The sequence below is a fragment of the Thunnus thynnus genome, chromosome 2 (assembly GCF_963924715.1).
Source record: "Thunnus thynnus chromosome 2, fThuThy2.1, whole genome shotgun sequence".
Taxonomy (NCBI): Eukaryota; Metazoa; Chordata; class Actinopteri; order Scombriformes; family Scombridae; genus Thunnus; species Thunnus thynnus.
The window spans coordinates 17,088,920-17,109,492 of NC_089518.1; the positions used below are offsets into that span (position 1 = coordinate 17,088,920).

Genomic DNA, 20,573 nt, shown 5'->3' on the forward strand with positions numbered 1-20,573 from the left:
CACTACAAAATCAACACACTGACTTCAAAGTCTGATGTGCAGAAAATATTTTTAGTGCAATACAACTTAAGATAAGTATCTCATATTAATTTTTATCATTTTATATATTCTTTTTAATTTGCTTTTGTCTGCTTTGTTGCTTCTTGCCTGCATGGACGGGGTGTGTATGTATGGATGAATGTGTGAACCGTTTTCAGGAGCTGCAAAGCAAATTTCATTGTACGACGATGTGCAATGACAAAGGCATTTTATTCTATTCTATTCCATTCTAATGATTGTCTCCACTGAACTATTAGTGGTGGCAAAGTGATTACCTCCAAAATCATTTTAAATCCGAGTTCAAGACTTGCCAGTAGCATTTAAAACACTGACATTATCATGTATCAGTATGTCCAACTCATCCCCGCCTTTGAGGACTTTCTCCTTGTCCATGATGAGTCTTTAAATGGTGCTATACTGCCCTCCAGTGGCACTATAACTACAGCAAAATATGTACCTTAAAGGGTCAGTTCACCTAAATGAATAATGTTGTTGGTGCTGATTTCTGCTTCCACATCAACACAATGGACGTGAGTGGAATTGGTTGCAGTGCTCACAGCATTAAAAAAAACGTACCTTCCCACAGACTACATATATATATATATATATATATATACATACACTAATTACTGTATATATACTGTATTTGATCACTGAAGTGATGATGACAGCCTCGTCCACAATGTGCAGGACTAGAGTGAAACTTTTACTTTCAGCAATCATGATGAAAGTATACAGTATGAATATTTTCCTTGAGCTTGTTTCATCAACCACTCCTTCATTTCTTTTTAGCCACTCTAGCAGCGGTGGTGTTTTTTTTATGATCCTGCTGCAACTGTTACTGATCTAGCATAGAAAATGTATTCTTTGAACCAAACGATATTCTTGTTGGTTCAGAGTCAACGCAAACAAGCATTTTCCCCAAATTCTTAAAAGGCTCTGACTGAGGACAGCAAATATTGATTTAGTTCAGAAACAAAAACACAGCCTTTCTCACTTGCATGTTTATTTCAGCTCCAGTGTTACATTACTGTAGCAGCATCATCACAATTATTTCATATTTGCATGGTGCGACTGCCAAGCACTCCTCGTCTGGAGATGGCACTCAGCGAAAATCATCCCAACTCCCATTTCAATCATTTGTGCGTACATAGCATTAAAATATTTACATTTGGGAAATTCCCCACATAGTATATCAGCTCTGCTATCTCCTTTAAAATGTAAGCATGTACTAGAAAATGAGCACAATCATAACACTACTACAACATGATAAAAAAGTACTTGGACACAACATGGTTTGAGAATTATGAATTATGACACCTCAAAAGGAGGGTTGCAAGTATACTGCAAAAAAAAAAAAAAAATCAAGTCTTACTGGCTTCATTTTACAACATGATTAGCTAATTTGTGTGAATCCATGCTGATTAAAGTTGCCACGATTATATTCAAGCAGACAAAACTTTTCATCCATTCATGTGAAATCTACATTGCATGTGCAACTATAGCTTATATAAATATTTTATATAGTCTAAAAAGACAGATTGAACAATAAAAATTAGATCAAAATGCAATCTTTAACGTTTCCAAATATAGTGAAAACTTACAACATAAAACTTCCACTTTTACTGCCTTTGCTCAAGTATTTTAGTAGTCGATGAGACGTTTTTGCAGGATGTTTCACCTTTTAAACAATGCTGAGGCAGAAAGACTTTCAACACAGTCCAAACATAGATAATAAGCTTCTAGACCTAAATGAGAATAGAGAGAATGTAAGGCTATACTGAATGGAAACTGTAAGGGGAAAAAATGACAATTCACAGCAGGCAGGCACACACATCATTACAGGTTCAAAGTAAGATGCATAGAATAATACAATGCATGTCTTTGGTATATTAACAATTACCCTACTGTACAAGAATAATGAATCTGCTTCTAAAGGGTTTGTGAGACCGCTGGAGTCTGACGAACTCTCTGAACTTTGCCAGAGGAAGAAAAACTCTGTAATTAAAAACAAATAAATCTGGCTGCCTGCTGGATTACATCAATATCTGAAGGAATGTCTTGACTACCGAGTGGAAAATAGTCAAGACGCTAAAGAGAGCAGTGAGCACACAGGAAATGTGTAAGTACAACAGGATGAGCGGAAAAAAAGAAATAGTTTTGCCTGCTCACCAGCTGATTTGATTAGGTTTTATACTCACGGTCTCATGGTAACAAAGACGGTTTCCAAACAAAACTAACAATTTGATGGATCACGAAAAGTCTGCGCTGTATCAGCAAATCTTACACTCTGAAAATATTTTATATACAATCTACAACCTTTAGGTTCAAGGTCAATATGACACACATACTGTAGTTAAAATAAGTCACTCAAAAGCGAAACATCACACCAGTACAAATGTATGTAAAGGTTGAGACAAGGCCACCATCCAAAATAACAGCCTTACTGGAGAAACACTCAAATCTGTGTAATGGAGTTTCTCAGAAAGAGTCACCCACAAAATATGTATTCATGTTTGTGTGAACACATATAAACAAGCTGCCTTCTTTCTGCGACAGGTAAGGTTCTTTAAATGAGACAATTATTGTGCGTGATTCGACAGCGTGGTAGTGCTGCACTTCAACAAGGCAAATGACTGGACCGTTACGGCCTAAAAACCTTAATACTGAGAGAGACTGCAGTTCTCTCAAGAAAACAAGGGTGTTTTGCACTTAAAGCAGTAACAAAAAAAAAAGAAAAAAGACAGAATTGCTGCAGACTGGCATTTGAGCAATTGGTGACAGGGATACTAACTGAAAATTTTGCAAATCACCACTTTTGTGTGCATAGATTTGACAAATTTGACCAGTTATAACATGAAGACCAACTATCATCAACTATCATATTTAATCCCATCACAGAATCTTAAGAAGCTTTTTGGATACAGCTTGGACCAAACAAAAATATGATAATAAGGATTTGCTCTGTCGAAAGTCACAGTGCAAAAGAGACAAAGGTGAAGCAGCCTTTAATATTTATGAGGCACTTGGAAGGCGCAACTGATCCTTTCGCCGTGGAGTGAAAGTAAGGAATGTGTCGAAATAGTTCTTTATAAATACACAGTGAAATAAAACAAGCAAACAGCATTGTGTTTCTTCCGCATCCATAAAATACAAGCCTCAGAAAGCTAACCAAATAAATAAAAAGTTCCAATATTAAGAACTATAAACATCATTCAAGACAACTTAATTATAAGGTCACCACATGTAGAAAAGATACTGGATAGTTGTGGTTGATGTGTTTGTGGGGTGGAGGAGGAAAAAGACTACTGTTCAGCTATTCTACATGTTATCTGTCCTTTAAGAATAGCCATCTCTGTCGCATATTCTGGTTATGCAACATCATCCTAACTTGAAAACCCACATAGATTGACCTAAGTGAACAATAAGGAGTGCCATTCTCTGTCGCACCTCCACCACGGTGACTTCCCTTTGAGATAATGACAGATGTTATTTCCTCAAACAGCACACAGTGAGCCTACGCTGCCTCAAGTTGGAGCCTTCTTTCATCAGGTGAGGTTTCCATTACAGGGAGCCGGGTCTTTGCTCTTGTTCCATCTGCTGCTTCGTCAGGAAGTACTTGAAAAACTCGTACACTGACCAGGCAATGGCGGTGGAGGGCATCTGGTATATAACCCGAGCTTGGATCCCTTTGAAGAAGGCTCCAAAGCCACCGAGCCGGTACACTGTCCTGAAGGCATTCGCCATTCCTGATAAATGGCCACTGATGTTCATGGAGTTGAGTGCAACGTTCTCCTGCGTGTTAAGCAGAGTTTTACAAACGTCAAGTGGAGTGGTGATGGCTGCGGAAACAGCTCCTGCTGCTGCTCCTGACACTATGTGGGTGCCGGGGTGATAAAGTCTGTGGGGGTTTAACTGTTCCTGCATCAGCTCGTAGGTGATGAAGTGAACGGCCTGGAAGGGGATGTTCATGGTCAGCTGTGTGCTGTAGCTGCGGTAGAAGGCCCCGATGCCCTCGGTGCGCGTCACTGTCCGAACGCAGTCCAAAAGCCCCCGATATGGCGAGTTATACATTTGCATCCTCTGCTTCACCACTGAGCCAAGAAAACAGGAACAGCGTTAGTGTGTTTTATTACATACATTTTATACACTGCATGTAAAGAAAATGACTTAACATGACCATTAAATGATTTGTTTTCCCCAACAATGTATATATTTTTATAAACTTATGTTTTATATGTTTTATTATTTCCAGTATAAAGTGAATTAATAGAAATAATAATAAAACAGTAGAAGTATTTCTAAATAGAATAATAACAGAAATATAATAAAAATACAGTTTAATATAAATTAAACTAAAGAAGGCAAAAAGAAAACAATTTTTGAGTAATGCTGAAATTTTTCTAATTCTTATAACAAAATTAATTAATTATCACACCCTGCTGAATACCTGATGATAAAAGATATCTTGTGCACTTAAGACACAACATCTCCAGTAACCAAAGGCCAGAGCATGCAAACAACAATAAAATAAATCATTGAAATGAACAAATGGTCAAGTTACAATAAAGGTTAGGCAACTAAAATTTGTCTAAGTTTGGGGAAAGTTTTAAATGTTTTAAAAAAGCCAACATTGCTTGTTTGGTCTTTGGTATATTGGTATAGCCCTTACTTAATCCAGTTGGGTTACATTTTTGATGTGAAAGATTTATACATCACTGGTCAGTACAGTAGAATAGCATAATTAATATAATGGTAGCTATGAGTAAGTGTAAGAAGAAACATCTCAGAAAATTAAAGACAAAGGGCTTCTTTGGCCAAAAAATAAAATAAAATAATAAAAAATAAATAAAATCTGATTTTGTCATTTGTTTTTCTTACCTTCAGCTGGGTTCATGACTGCATCATGGAGAACAGTGGCCACACTACCTGCCATACCTGTAAAAACAAAAAAGATTTTGTTAACTCACTGACTGTGTAATCAATTGAATTTGTTACCAGAATCAGCCTTATCTTGACTGAGGTTGTGTGAATTAACTTTTTTTTTTATACACCAGTCATAACATGGTGTCTACATGCAAGAAAACTCTAATTTGTACCAAGAAATCCCAGATAGCATGTTTGGATTATTCATGTCTGGGATCTGGCTTTATCCTAACTATTGTAAACAGGATATGGCATTAACATGGCTTATCCTAACTACACTCCTCCAGGCTGCACTTCTTAGCCTAGTGTGACAATCAAGTGATTTGTGGTTGAGACGTGGAAACTCGTACCATTGGCTAAATGGCTGTTGCCTCCGCTCTGAATGACGTCACTTAGGGAGCGTTTGACCCGTTCGTAGCAGGCGAAGTAGAGCGCATGAGCGGGACCCGCGCCGATCATGGTGATGTTGAGGCCTCTCAGCGGTCTGAAGAACCCCTCAGTCTGGATAATCCTTTTCAGAGCTTCAATCACACCTCTGTACTGAGCATTCGGGTCCGGCTGCAGACTCTGCATCCTTGTCTGGAAAAATAAAGGCACATATTAAGGTCATTTCTTATAATTTACTCCACTTGGGGTAGATTTGATAACAGTTATCCAGCTTTTAAAGTCCCTGTTCAGCATGAATGCGTGACTGTGAGTGGTTTAAAGTGGGCACCTGGTGCGGGCCAAATCATGATTTCTTGATGTATTGTTCCCTGTGATGCTGACACATTGTTCTGACAGTAAGCGCTCTTGGCAGCGGCGAGGTCCTGTCTGAGTGATGTGTGTCTCTCCCAAGGCTGGTGTGGGAGGCAGCTCTTTGTTTTACTCCACCATGCCAAGTTATCCGGACAGCACAAAGCATGTTTTTATTTGCGAGGAGATCTGGAGCTGGCCCAGGAGATAGGCCAAGTCTATCTTCCTCAGCATGTTCCCATGCGTTTCCTTCCTTCACGTTAACAATAAAGTATCAATTACATTTCCGTTTGATTCAGATTTGGGAACTTGGGGCACACAAAACTTGGTAGAATGGTTGAGTTTCTGTGTCTGAATTTATGCTTCACAAACTACGTTGTTTTGTTGGAGACAGAGGCAAAAGTGTGATTTTATATTTGAGCCTACTTTATCAATCAAGTCCTCAGTAGATTAAACTGTTCAACAATATTAGTTTATTCTATAGATAACCTGAATGGTGAATTATGCTGAGGACAAAGAAATCTACTACATTTCCACTGGGACTGTTTTTTTAAGTGATAACTTTCTGAATACCTGATGATAAAAGATATCTTGTGCACTTAAGACACAACATCGGCACTTCTCCAGTAACCAAAGGCCAGAGCATGCAAACAACAATAAAATAAATCATTGAAGTGAACAAATGGTCAAGTTACAATAAAGGTTAGGCAACTAAAATTTGGCTAAGTTTGGTGAAAGGTTTAAATTGTTTTAAAAAAGCCAACATTGCTTGTTTGGTCTTAGATGAGTTCATTTTTCAACTGTAAAAACAGAGCTGATATATCATTACCAGGTTTTTAACTCTCAAATACTGATATCTGTATAGGCCTTACTTAATCCAGTTGGGTTACATTTTTGATGTGAAAGATTTATATTAGCTGCCAACCTAACATAAGACTATGAGAAACTGTGGAGACAAGAGTTGAAGTACAGTGAAAAACAAAGTCCAGTAGTTTCAGGACTGACTGTAGCACAAGCACGCAGATTAGATGACTGTGTCCTATCATTTGTAGTATTTCAGCTTTGATAGTTCTGGGCGGTTCACTAATCAATACTATGGAAGAGCAGTTTCAGACACACACCCCTCACTGCATGAGGCTGATTTCAAGTGTGCACAATACCGATAAGATCCCCCTCCTACTATTAGCACAGGCTCACCCCTGGTGTCTCCTTCTATATCTTCAGAGGACTGTTACCACAATCTAATGAACTTTGAAATACAAAACAAACACACCAAGCCTCATTGAGACAAACAAATTCTGCTCATCTCATCTGAAGCTGATTAGAGACACCAATTCATTCCCTCATCAAACACACACTTGTGGTTAAATGTTTCACTAACTGTACAATTTATTTATGTTTTTACTTGGCACTAAAGACTCCATCTGGAAAAGGAAAACGTAATATAACATTTATAAAACAGGAACAATGACTTCTTTCATCACTTTAAACTCACTGGAATTTCAAAACTGATTCTGGGGAACCAGACACTGACGGATCAAACTGAAGGGGCACCTACAGGTCCATGGTGCTTGTGAAAACTTAAAAAAAAACCTCAAGAGGAAATGTTAACAATGGTTTGTGTAATAAAGGCCCATGAGTTAATTTCTCAAGATGTCCAGAGCATCACGCTGTAGAAAAGAGGATGTGCTGACATTTTCATTGCAGTATGTTAATTAAAGTTGTCTGTGCCACATCATGATTATTGTTAGGGGTTGTGCAGCAAGCCAAATTACCAAGACAACACTACATTGTTGGAAAACAATAGCTGAGCAGAAGAGAGAGGATTGCAGGGGGCAAAGTTCACAATCGAACTAACAGTTAGCAATTTGCCTTGCAGACACATGCCAGGATTTAACAAGCTTAACACAGGCCAGAATTTACATTTAGAGAACTGCGACTTAAAAAAATAAATAAATAAACTAGGATGTTACTCATTAGAGTGAACTCGTGCGATAAAAGATGATAGAAATGTATCATCACCTGTGAACCTCTGTGACTGCCACTGCATTTAAGCAATCATTTATCAGAGCCTCATCTCAGTCATTTGAGATTTAATTACAAACTTAGACGTAAAACCAGTTTTGACCTTCACTTGTTCAGATTTGCCCAAAGCTAAAAAGCCATGACTGGCAATCATTCAAAAGGTCAGATCTGACCGACTTAATCATCTTTCTTATTAATGTGAATGTAACTGAAATCAGAAGACAATAATGATTTTACATGATATACATTATTTTCTTCCCTGTAAGTAACCACCACATAACATTTATATACTGTATTAGTTTAGTCAATTGACAGAAAACTAATTTGTTAAGTTCATTGTATTGTATTGTAAGTTATGTAATGAAAAAATGAGAAACATTTTCTGATTCAAGCTTCTCAAATGTGGAGAGGATGTAAATTTTAATGGGATATCTCTGGATTATATACTGTTGGTCAGCCAAACAAACAATTTGAAGATGTCATCAGGGGCTCTGGGAAATTGTGATGGGCCTTTTTTCCCCACAATTTTCTGATGTTGAACAGACTAAACGATGAATTAATATAATAATGGATAGATTCAAGGATTACGTTGCAGCCCAAAACATTTCTTTTGTGACGTAAGAAAGAGGTTCTCTATAATATGTGTTGCATTTGTGGTTTCTCTCCTGCAAACAGACAACCAAACTAAGATCCCCAAAAAGGTCACAGTTTCATCATGTTGTTGGTCAATACATAGAAGTCTACTTTGTATCTACACAGAAGAGTTTAACAACAACATAAAGCGTCATTAACTTTATCATTTGCCTTAGAAGCGTTAAAATAAGGGTTGTGTTGATAAGTAGAGTTTTGCATTTCAAGACAGTTTGACATATTTTATGACTAATCCAGGTACTTGACCTTCACTCAACGTAACCCTGCTTCAGTAATAGGCAAAGCAAGGATTAGTGGTTTTGCTCCACTGAGCGAAAAACATCCTGACACTCTCAGGAAAAAACTGCTTTACACACAAAGCAAAATGAGCTCATGATCCAAGTGCTCATAACTTTGCACTACCCTTGCTAATGACTTTGAGTCAATTAAGGTTACACTCGTTCAACAAGCTACAGTATGTTAGCAAAGTTAATAGTTATATCAAGACGAAAACGAAAAAAGTGATAATACTGACTGCTTAGTTAAGCTAACCGGGTTTTTTACTTCAGATTTAATGTGTGCTAGCCTGTTTAACTAGTTTGCTCAATGTACCTAAAGGAAGCAGACTGCCGTGCTGTTAAATGAGCTAACACCGAAGCTAACTAATGATAGGCAGCTTGAACATTTTACAGCTAACGTTTGTTAGCAAGCGATAGCCAGGTCGTCTGCAGAGTTAGCAGTGAATTGTAAGCTAGTTTAATGAATGAGCCCTGGTGGCAAAAACAAGTGTGATTTAGTGCCGAGCTGCCCTCTGGGTGCGTTACCTTGACAGAGTCCACCGGGTACATCACCGTGTGCTCCAGTATGCCAGCAACGGCTCCTGCTGTCATGTGGGTCATCACTGAGACATGAGGTGGCAAGCTCTCGTAGTCACTGCCGTCACTGTTGAAAGGCTCATTGTCTTTGTCGTTGATCTGCGACATCTCCAGTGTTGCCACCACACGGGTCGAGCTCAAACTCCATGCGTGGTGAGCTCTCCCAGGCCGGTGTACTTGCACGAGATAACGCTGAAGAGAGGTGTCGGCAGCGTGGATCACCACAACATCACCACTACACTTTACTGGGAGTCCCAGCGCCCATGTGACGTATATACCTCTTTACGAATATGAGCCAATCACATCCCAGATACTGGGAGATAGGGCGGGCTCTCGGTTTCAGGCGGCCAATGAAAAGTTTCCGTGGTGGATTCCTTCTGACACTTCAGAGTCCTGCCGCCTGTTACAGTTTTCGTGCATCCCCGCCTGTCTCTGTATCTTTTCATACTTTTTGAATGGGTTTGACAAAAAGTGTAATCGCACAGTCCGGGCTGAATAGATAAGTAGGCTTGGTCCATTTATCTGACAGCATCTGTTCATTGATACTGTAGAGAATACAGGGAGGGATCATGCAGCTTTTCATTTTCATAAAAGGTCATATGTCTATTTTTTAGTTTCTCCTCGTTTAATATGATTTTACACAGTGGTGGAAAGAATATTCAGATCCTATTTCAGAGGCTGTTTCAGCAAAAGTAGCAATACTAAATTTGTTTAATCGATTTATTTGATTTAAGATTTAAGTATGTGTGTATTTATATAATTCCTGTGAGTTTCTGAAACTTTCTTAATATATTTGTTAAGTATATTTTTAGTAATCTTATATTTGTAGAAGTTTGTTTAACTCGTTTATTCTGCAAATGCTCTGTTTTTGGTCTGAGAGAAACAGAATTTCATTTCAATATACAGTATGTGAGCACTGAGAAATGACAGTAAAGAAATCTTGAATCTTGAAAAGTAAAAGGACTGCACACACACACACACACACACACACACACACACACACACACAGACACACACAAAGACACACAGGACAGAATGATTACTTTTAAATAATTGTTTTATTACTTATTTATTTGTCTATACACAGCTTTTATAGACAAGGTGTTATAACTGTAATGTGCATGTTTTTTGTAGCAGTCAGTGCCGCCTGAACTGAGGTTCTTTAGCTTATAATCTTTAAGTTTTGTACTTTAATCATACTAAGTTTCAAATCAATGGAAAAACATTCAGCAGCTTCTGTGGTAGCAGTGGTAAAATGTTCCAGTGACAGGTGCTTAGACTTGGGCTTTTGCTGGCACTTCTTTGGTTTATTGGGGTTTGTAAATAATTTGCAAGAAAGTTCATCAAGATAATTATTTTAACAAACCACAGAGGAACCACAGATCAAAACCACATTGTGGTGCACTGTAAGGTCTTACTGTCTAAATTTAAAAAAAAAAAAAAAAAATTTAAAAAATTGTATCAGACCCTTAAACAACATAAAGAAATAAGTTTTAAGCTTTTAGTTTACACAAACCTTGTTTCAATACACTGGTCGGCAAACATTGTCCCTTCTTCACATCATGTGAATAGTCATTTGAAACAGCCTGGAGCCAATACAGAAGTCTCTTAATAAAGAGGTGCATCACATCCATGCTTCAGTTTCAGCTCCTGGATATGAAGTATGTGCACATGTTCATTAGATACTAACACCATACAGGTTCTAATTAATTACTTATTCAATTAAATTAGTTCTAGGAGCCTCCAAGAGACCGATCATCTTAATTAGACTAAATGTCTCTGCATTTTTCCATCACATCTCTTATTCTTAATAATTCATAATATGTTTTTGGCAGTGTCATGTTGTCTCTTGTTGCAGGCCAGATGTTTAAATTTCACCTTGAGATCTATTTGGGTTTCATTTTGTGTTCAGGGTATCATCTGATTAACCGAGAACCTAAACACACACCAGACTCAGTGCTTCTCTGTTGATCTGCTCTCACTCAGAAATGTATCCACTTATTTCTTCCTATTTACTATTTACCTTCTGCTTACAATATTTGATCCGCTGTTTATTACATTGATAGAATAACATAATCGAAGTAATAAACAAAGCATTAATGATCTACATAGGCAAATGACTGGGACTTGAACTTTTAACTATCCTGTGTCACTCACCATTGGCTGAAACATAAGCTCTACACCTCAAGCACACTGCGGTGTCACTGTAGGTGTGTCAGTGTAGCAATGTGATATGTCAGTGACTCAGCATATAAGCGTGAAGTCTTACGGAGCAACTTGTTTGAGCCGTGTCATTACAACTTGTATTTACATGTTCAGTGAGGAAACTAAAATCAGAGCTGCCTAAACATTGTACTGGTACAGAGGCATAGTGTACGACACACCACTTAACCAAACAATATTTGACAAAGTAAAAGGTATAATTATTAAAATGCTGTCCTTTAATGTTATGTCCAAGGATCATATTCTGCCATTTGGGTGTGAAATAGACCATGATATTCAGTCTAAGTTGTGCCACAACAAGCAATTATTTCAGTTATAATCAAACTTTTTGTATTAAAAGGAGAGGTGAGCATGTTTATAATATCTATATATATATATCTTCCAAGTCAAGTTCCAATCCCTAAACGCAACAATATCTAGATTTATAATGGACAATCAATTCAATGAATGAAGGCTACTAATACCACCTAGTGGAGAGACCACACAGGATGGTCTGTTGTGTCCCACATGCAGAGTACATCAAGTATTAAACACCGCCCTCACACAGAGCACTTGGAGTTGCTGTTTCTACTTGATGTGCTTTCATTGGTTTATAAAATCATCAATAATCAGCTGACCACTATTTACTGCATATTTGTCATAAATACACAAGTGAATCTACACGTGAAAACCAGGACAGGCAGTGGTCTAACGAAACATCTGTCACAATGTTTCTGCACAGCTGTAACACACAATCAAACAGCCTACAGTACCTGTGCTGGGCTAATTGCAGATTACTGCTTTTGATAGATACTGGCAGGCAGCACTAATCTCAATTACCCAAAGATTAAAATGTGATTGGGATAAGCTCTGGCTTCTCAGCAGTGACGTAAGAAGTGGTTGGTGTAGACGTTATGCTTCAGAACAGTCACCAATTTGTTGAGTCTAATCGCCTCAGGAAAAAAAAAAAACCTCAGACAATTAAACCATAAAACCTTTATTTACTGTATTGCAATGTGACAACATTTATTTCTTATTTCGCATTCATCAGTGAAAACATTGCACTACACTGTTTTTATATAAATAATGGGGCATGTGCTCTCATTTATTACAATCCCCTCACAGCAGTGATATGACAGCTTCTGAAAATGAAGCCCAACGTAAATATATGCAACGGTTTCCAACTTAATCGTCAGAGAGTCCAACAAAAGCATTTCAGCAGGGCTTTGAGAGATTGATACTCTAGACGTTAGAGCAGGATGTGTTTTATAGGATTTCCCAACAGTGACAAGACACGTATTGCACTATTATAGCTATTAAAGGCTACTTGTCTCGCAATATGAATATGAGGCAGAACAATTTGGGAAAGACGCGCACACACACACACACACACACACGCGCACGAAAAAACCAGACCAATCCAGCTGGGCAGTACTGTGCATTCTCACTCTCAACTGCATTAGTGCTCCTTTCTCTAATTATAAATCGTATTGCATTTGATGTTTCTGTAGAAACTGCGAGTGCTTATATCATTTAACAACAATTTTTTTTAAAAATGTGATCATGCACCTAAAAAAGGCATACAGAAAGGCAAATGCCCACATGTAAATACAAAACAAAATAAAAATAGCCTCTGTGATTGATTTGTCCAACTTTGTGAAATTCAAAGTACAGACGACCTACTACACACTGTATTTATTTTGGCATGAAAGATTATGTATTGAGAGAAGTCGTGTAGAAGTAGAAATAAAACTGAAGACACCTGGAGGCAGCTGCCATTTGAATATGACAAAGGAGTATGTGGCAAGCAAGAACATGATTTTGAGAAAGACATTTTCATTATTTAACAAAATAACTTAAATACAAATATTCTCATGGCTCAGTTAAGCCTGAAGACTCACATAAGATCTTCCTTATTTGTCCAAGTTTCAGTACCATCTTCCTGTTAAGTGAACTTTACCAAAACCCCGTTTTCAGGACAGCAGCCTTCAAAAGGCTCACTGATTAAGCAGAGGGCCTATGAGAAAACAGCTGTCCAGATGTTACGTTCTACAAAGTTTAGAGGTTGATAGGGATTGTGGGTGAGGCAAGGCCTTCTTCCAACCACGGTACAGAGGAGGGGGTGCAGCGCTGCGCTGTCCGCCGATGGATCCGGCGAAGACGCAGTAAGTACAGCATAATAGACAACAACACGATGAAGAAACACGCCAGGAATAAGTAGTGGTTGTTGACAAAGGAGAAGCTGTGCCGCCAGTGAGAGTGTATTCCTTTCAGGCTTTCCTGTTGGATGTCCCTGGAAGAAAAAAAAAGATTTTTCAGTTCTTGTTTTTTTATTTATCTCGAGCTTTCATCTAAACAAGTCCTTCAGCTCAAACCTGTAAAACGAGATCTATGAATGCAACTACGGTTCTATAAATTCTAGATGACCACAAGAGATGGCATGTAATACCTGGATCAGGATATGTCCTTCAACTCCCACATAAAACAAATTTCAAGGTCTTTTTTCACTTACGTAATATTGCAAAAATCAGGAACATCCTGTCTCAAAAAGATGAAGAAAGACTAGTCCATGCATTTGTCACTTCTAGGCTAGATTATTGTAATTCCTTATTCACAGACTGCCCTAACAAGTCTCTAAAGACTCTCCAGCTGGTCCAGAATGCAGCTGTACAAGTACTGAGAAAAATTAGAAAAGGAGATCATATTTCTCCCATTTTAGTTTCGCTGCATTGGCTTCCTGTAAAATCCAGAATAGAATTTAAAATCCTTCTCCTCAACTACAAAGCCCTTAATGGTCAGGCACCATGATCTCTTAAAGAGCTCATGTACCATATAACCCCACTATAACACTGCACTCCCAGAATGCAGGCTTAATACAAATGCACATAGATACAATGTTGATGTATTTATGTTTTTCTGTAGGTCATTAATAAATCACCTTGACTATAAGTTTGATTTTCAAAGATCATGTCTTAAAAGAATTATTGATAGAAGCCATAGATAGATTATGTTGGGAAAAAGTTGTGTTTACCAGAGATATCACCAGATGAAATAGAGGAAATCCTAACCTCATATAACAAATTATTGAAACTTTCTGTTCCATTCATTGTAAGACCTATTAAGTACTTATTCAAACCATCTCTGCAACAAGGAAAGTTTCCTACAGAGTAGAAACATGCAAAAATATGTCCTGTTCCAAAATGCTAAAACCACTTTGACTGCATGTAACAGCCATCCAATCAGCCTGCTCTGATCACCAAGTAAAATCCTGGAAAGAGTTGTGAATGATAATATGTGGAAATACACTGAAAACAATCTTTTAACCTTGTCTCAGCATACATACCCTAAAAATTCTACTGTGACTGTGAACTATGACAGACGACTGCCCTCGATCAAGGAAAATTTGTGTCCCTTTTGATTTGATTGACCATACAATAGTGCTTAAAAAAATAAAATAACTCATTATGGTTTTAATAAACAGCCAATTAACTGGTTGACATACTACTTAAGTAAAAGAAAGCAATCTATTTACATGAATGGTTCCTCCTCTTCACCACACATGCTTACCTGTTTCATCCCACAAGGGAGTTACCTCAGACTGTTGTTGTTTATTATTGATATGAATGATCTTCCTTTAGCTTTAGCTAATTCAAATGCTAGTATGTTTGCAGATGACGCAACAATTACAGCAATAGCAGATTCACAAACTTAACAGCAATTATCCACCAAAGTTAAATTTATTAAAATATTCAAATTGAAGAGGTCACTGAAGTTAAATTATTGGGAATCAAAATACAGACCACTGTGTCATGGACAGCTCATATTAGTGACCTCATATGTCTAGAGTATATGATGTGTATGTGTGCTGTAGGCCTATAGTATTCTGAAAATGTTTTATTGCAATTTTAAGATGGACTCTTGGGAGATTAGCCTTGAGCTAAAAAAAGATCCAAATAAACACATAAATCCCATTTGCTGGGCTTTAAACTATGAACTTTAAATGATACTGGAATTTAACAGAAGCTAGTGATCTCTCATGTCAGAGTGTGGATAGTCTGCCATTGACAGAGTTTAATTACATAAGTGGGATACGTTTTAAGTTAAAAGTTTCTGACTCTATAAGCCTTAGCACTATGCCCTCTGCCAGCCAATTCTAAGTAGCGATGATGGTTTCAGCTCTCCATTCATTCTCAAAATTAAAGTGTACTGTTGTCAAATAAAACTCTGAAGGTTAATAAATGATTCCTCCACTTGCATTTGGAAAATAAAATGAGCTAGATGAGACTTAAAATGATCATTTTCAGCTGGATTAGTAAAGTGATACACTATGGACAGGTGACCTGTGAAAGAAAATCTAACTCACCTCAAAGGCAAAAACCGTGTTCTGTAAAGAATAGCTCCGAGAGTCCACTGGACCTCCTTATCGTACACCAGAAGGGCAGTCTTCAGGTTTTTGTAATTGGTTGGGAAAGAGAAGCCTGAGTGCAATACTTCATACATCCATGCTGATTTAAAACACTGGTACCTGCAGACATAAACATAAAACCATTGATAAACAACCATCTTTTTTTTTTTTTTACAGTATGCTCACATGGTTAAATGAGATTTACAAGAAGTTTGATCAGCCAAGACTTACTTGAGTCTGTGAAGATCAGCATGTGAGGCATACAAGCCAGAGTCAAAGCGTTCCCTCAGAGTCTTCCACTGGGTAGCACAGTAGCTCTGGAAACATCAGGAAGGTTTCAAGCATTAAGACATCAACAAATAGTACAATGTTGCTTCCAGATATCATTATTTCAAAACTAGCAAAATACTAATTGAATTCAAAGGCAAGTCAGAGCTCAATTCGTCCAGTTAAAATGTATTCACACATTCACATGTTGGACTAAAAGTTACTTTTGACAAAACTGTGATGATGATGTGATGTCAAGCCTTTTGACAGGCAACATTTGGCTGCACTTTAGTGGACTTTGACTTTCAGACTTGGTGTTTCTAAACAGCTGTGATGCATTTTTTTAACTGAGGCTAAATCATTCTGAAAAATTTAGAGATCAAAAGTTACTCATTGACGCAAAGAGATTTCATAAGGTGCCAGATTGTTCACTGTAAGATTTACCTTGGCGGCCTGGGAATATTTAGAAACATTATAATCTCCGCCCATGCGCAGCACATCCTCTGTGCAGTAGTAGAACTCAGAGAAGCCATAGAACTGGCTGTTGCTGTAGTCGATGGCTGGCTGGTAGATCCCACTCAAAGAGGTTTGAGTCTCATTGGTGCGGTTGAGGAACGGCTGCAGAATCTGTCGACACTGGTCAAAGTCCCCTGTGCCTCGCAGATACAGCTTCTGCGTAGACGGACCAATCTCATCCTGTAGGTCTGTGGGTAGACAAGGATCCAGGAGGGGAGACTCTGCTGTCTCACCGATATGCTGACCTAAGAGCCTGGTGAAATTAGAAACACGGTGTAAATACACCCAATAGTGTGTTCTGACCGGTTGGAAACATTTAAAAAAAAAAATGAAATCAAGCTATTAGATCTATCTGTGGCTCTCACTTATTTCGAGTGGCAGTATTTCTGATGATGCTCTCCTCGTATCTTTGGCGTGCTGCATTTCCTCCGAAACCCAGGAAGGTGGACACGTAAACACGATAAACATGCTCTGTGCGATGTGCGTCACACCCCAAGTTGAATTCTGCCAGTAAATTCTTTGCAACTTCCTCCTAAAAGACAAAAAAAAACATCAGCCAGGGAAAAATGACACCTTAAAATTATAGCCTTGTTTATTTATCAATATGCGTTAAGCAGCGCTGACATGCGTCACATATTTTAATCATCAAAGCAGGTGACCTATGTTTAAGGCCACATAAGCTCAGAGTTCAATAATGGAATGTCTAGTCTAATATATTTCAAAAGGCAGAAGCTGGAACTATCTAACAAGATGAAAATTCAATTAGATATCACATGGCGTAATGGAAAAACAATGAGAGCAAAAAGGGAGAGCAGCTTATATGGCACCTGCGGTACATCCATCACTAATTCTTGACAGGGATCATTTCCATTACATTCAACTGTCTATATAAAAGACATAATGTTCTCAGTCCTAAATCCTGCTATGGACTCATGCAGCAGGCTTACAGTATGCCTTCAATAGTGATGAATGGAGAGCAGATCGTCTCCACGGGACAAAAATGGTGCATACAGGTTTAACCAGGGAATGAGAGAGGTTTGGAAGAGGGAGAAGAACAAAGGGTGAGTGACAAAAAACAAAGGCAGCACAAAAACAGAATTGGTTGTGGATAATAACCTGCTGTGGAGAAGCAAAGCTTACAGTTTTGGGCACTTCGTATGCGATCTGTGTGGAGACCCCACCCATGTCCAGGACGCCAGCTGTTCTTTTCCTCACCATCGCCTCCTGCTGATCGCTGCCTGGGACATTAACCTCTACTACAGCTTCACCATCTTGAAAGATTGACAGAAGACATTATGTGATGACTGTTTTACTACAGATTTGTCTCCCTTGGAAAGGCCCCCAAAATAGCACTTTTATGGAGGCTGGTTAACATGTAACACATCAGTTATTGAATGTCTGAAAAACTTAACAAAAATTAACTTTTTCAATTGTTGAAATATTACTTTCAAGTGTCCTTACCATTGTGCACATGGTTAAACCTCCCCAGGACAAAGTTTATTCCAATCCATGCATAGACACCTAAAACCCAAGACAACAAATTTTAACATTTTATTATATATATTTTTATCATCATCTTCATTGCTGCACTGCTTTTCAATTAAAAATGATGTCTACAACACATAGGAGAATACTACAACTGCAAATTTTAAATTAATTTTTATCAAATATGTTATTACATGATCAAGATATTCTAAAAGGGCATTAAAAATACAATAAGGCTGCAACTGCAATACATTTTAGTTGAACATAATGTCTGTATATTCTTATTATTCCTTTTCATTTACCTTCCTGTTTTCCAGAAATCACTTCTACGTGGGAATCTGAGAAGAGGAAGTTGAAGTGGACTGGGATGTCTGTTCGCAGATCCTCTAGAAGAGCTTCCTGTTGACTGAGATAAACAAACACAGACACTTTATAAAATGTATAGCATATTAAACATTAATAGTTTTCTCTTTCAAGTGTTATGCTGTTTAAACTTCGGGTATGAATATTTCATGCAGCTATATTTATATCCAAGGCTTCTGGATGTAGTATGAGATGATGCTCATTGGACCATATTGTACCTTTCAGGAAGGATTCTCATTCCAGCTGTGCACAGGATGTACAAGGGTGTTTCTTGGTGCTTATTTTTGGGGATGTGTTGTGCTGCAAAGCTCAGCAGTGGATAGATATAATCACTGGCCTTCTCAGGCGTTTTAGCCAATTCAGAAATTCCTAAAAACAAAAACATAAAGAAAAGAGCTCTTATACTAACAGAACTATATGATAATCGTTTCTCATTTTATACTTAGGTCTTATAACAAACAGTACCAATTATTCAGTATTTAATGCTCATAATCAAGCTATTATTTAAATGATCTTTTATTGTGATTATGGGAAGCCAAGCACTGCATATCTTACCCGGCTTTATCTTCATGACCACTGGTTTGCGATGTTGATCTCTCATTTGCCGGATATCCAAGAGTTCATGGGGATTACCATTATGCCGGGGCCAGCAGTACACAAACACCCTGGAGCCGCTGCTGCCACAGTCCACCACCAGGCCATAGTTCAGGTTGGGGTTGCTTGTATCTGTTGCATCCACATCAGTCACCCTCGCCAAGTGCCTTTTGAAGAGCAAAGTATTGTTCACATTAAGATAATAGTGCCTGTGTCAATAATAACACAAGCACTTAGGTAACAGCTATTAGTTTACCTGTGAAAGTGGTTTTCTTTTCTGATCCAGCTGGCGTGCCCCTTTCCAGTGACAAGCAGCAGGTAGAGGAGTCCTATGAGGCAGAGCACCAGGCCGATGAAGAGCAGCTGTCTGAGGGAAGGTATCAGGAGCCGAGGAAGAACCTGGGACGACAGGCTGAAATGCCATGAGGCGGGGAAAAGGCACGAGAAGCTGATCCTGTCAACAGATAGAAGAGAGGAGAGCCTGAGCAAAGTGTGCCTAAGATGTCAAAGATATGACAAGGTTCATGAACTGCATCCCCCCCACACATGACAACAAACCAACCTTCCCATGATGCAGATTGTCTTCAACTTATTGGTTTATTTAATATGAATCATCAATCAGTCAGCTGAAGGAGGGAGGTTTTGTATAATCCACGGCTCCATCCCGTTTTCATTCCTTACCACCATGACCTGTTAGGGGAAAATATTGGACATTTTAACGTCACTCGGCTAACATTTGCTTGTTAGCTCTCGTATGAGAAAGGCCTAACGATATCGTGGTCTGACTGGTGGACATACACGGTACACTTCGTTGTTATATTCGTGCTTAAAGGGGGGATTTAAACATATCTAAATTGTCAATGGTAATTAAACTGATTTCAATGATGGCTAAGAAATGATATTGTTAAAAAATATAGCAGACAGGGTTAGCTAACGGTAGTCTCCTTTGCGTCTGAGGAGAGTGAATATCGTATGTTTGGCAGTGGAAGACAGCTAAAAGACAAGGATTTGACATATTTTCACAACTCGTCAGCGTCAACAAAGTACACTTATACGTACGCTGCCTTTAACTGAACTGATACTTACTAACAAAAACGTAAAAGTCCCCTCCTCTGCGGTAAAATGGACATTTGTGAGCTGCCAGATGCTAACCGCTGGCTAATGTTGCGAGAGTATGTGGCAGCAAGTCTCCGGTGAGTGACGTGGTTGTCCCGATGGTGTGTTTGATTTTTGTCTCCGCGTTTCCCGGATAACTAGTAACAACATGGGTACATCCAAAACCGCCCAACATTCTTCTTCTACTAATGAATTTCCGTTAGTCTGTAACCTGAAAAGCGTAATACTGCCCTCCACAAACAGAGATTATGTATTTATCCTTTATTAGTAATGTAGCTGTAATGTAATGTAGTGTAGTGTATGTATAGTGTATTATTATGCAAAATGTCATTGTTGCTATTGTCTTTTTTTCATACACGCTTACTTAATGTGACTTCATGTCACATAACAGTATG

At 38.3% G+C, this 20,573-nt stretch overlaps 2 protein-coding genes across 3 annotated transcripts; both read right to left on the reverse strand.

Annotated features, from left to right (window-relative positions):
* Nucleotides 1-1,028: 1,028 nt before the first annotated feature.
* On the reverse strand, nt 1,029-9,486 carry slc25a37 (solute carrier family 25 member 37). The gene is made up of 4 exons (XM_067607056.1): nt 9,180-9,486; nt 5,316-5,544; nt 4,921-4,977; nt 1,029-4,133 (listed from the first exon to the last, which is right to left on the reverse strand). The coding sequence occupies exons 1-4, from the start codon at nt 9,336-9,338 to the stop codon at nt 3,604-3,606; spliced, it is 975 nt and encodes a 324-aa protein (XP_067463157.1). The 5' UTR covers nt 9,339-9,486; the 3' UTR covers nt 1,029-3,603.
* Nucleotides 9,487-12,413: 2,927 nt separating this feature from the next.
* Nucleotides 12,414-20,293, reverse strand: entpd4 (ectonucleoside triphosphate diphosphohydrolase 4). 2 transcript variants are annotated; one of them, XM_067607062.1, is made up of 13 exons: nt 20,149-20,293; nt 19,625-19,752; nt 19,319-19,516; nt 19,024-19,229; nt 18,687-18,837; nt 18,408-18,511; nt 18,082-18,141; nt 17,761-17,891; nt 16,986-17,152; nt 16,549-16,873; nt 16,069-16,154; nt 15,796-15,957; nt 12,414-13,725 (listed from the first exon to the last, which is right to left on the reverse strand). In XM_067607062.1, the coding sequence occupies exons 2-13, from the start codon at nt 19,630-19,632 to the stop codon at nt 13,491-13,493; spliced, it is 1,833 nt and encodes a 610-aa protein (XP_067463163.1). In that variant the 5' UTR covers nt 19,633-19,752; nt 20,149-20,293; the 3' UTR covers nt 12,414-13,490. The 2 variants fall into 2 exon arrangements, with proteins under 2 accessions (XP_067463163.1, XP_067463162.1); XM_067607061.1 differs by having other exon boundaries at nt 17,737-17,891.
* Between the last annotated feature and the right edge of the window lie 280 nt (nt 20,294-20,573).

What these genes read in the sequence shown, in the direction of transcription:
- slc25a37 (XM_067607056.1), bottom strand. Translation starts at nt 9,338, where the DNA reads ATGTCGCAGATCAACGACAAAGACAATGAGCCTTTCAACAGTGACGGC. An exon ending in CAACAGCCATTTAGCCAATG is followed by an intron (nt 4,978 to 5,315) that starts GTACGAGTTTCC and finishes TTGTTTTTACAG; the next exon opens with GTATGGCAGGTAGTGTGGCC. An exon ending in AGTCATGAACCCAGCTGAAG is followed by an intron (nt 4,134 to 4,920) that starts GTAAGAAAAACA and finishes TTCTTGGCTCAG; the next exon opens with TGGTGAAGCAGAGGATGCAA.
- entpd4 (XM_067607061.1), bottom strand. An exon ending in AAAGAAAACCACTTTCACAG is followed by an intron (nt 19,230 to 19,318) that starts GTAAACTAATAG and finishes GCTCTTCAAAAG; the next exon opens with GCACTTGGCGAGGGTGACTG. An exon ending in GGTCATGAAGATAAAGCCGG is followed by an intron (nt 18,838 to 19,023) that starts GTAAGATATGCA and finishes TTTTGTTTTTAG; the next exon opens with GAATTTCTGAATTGGCTAAA.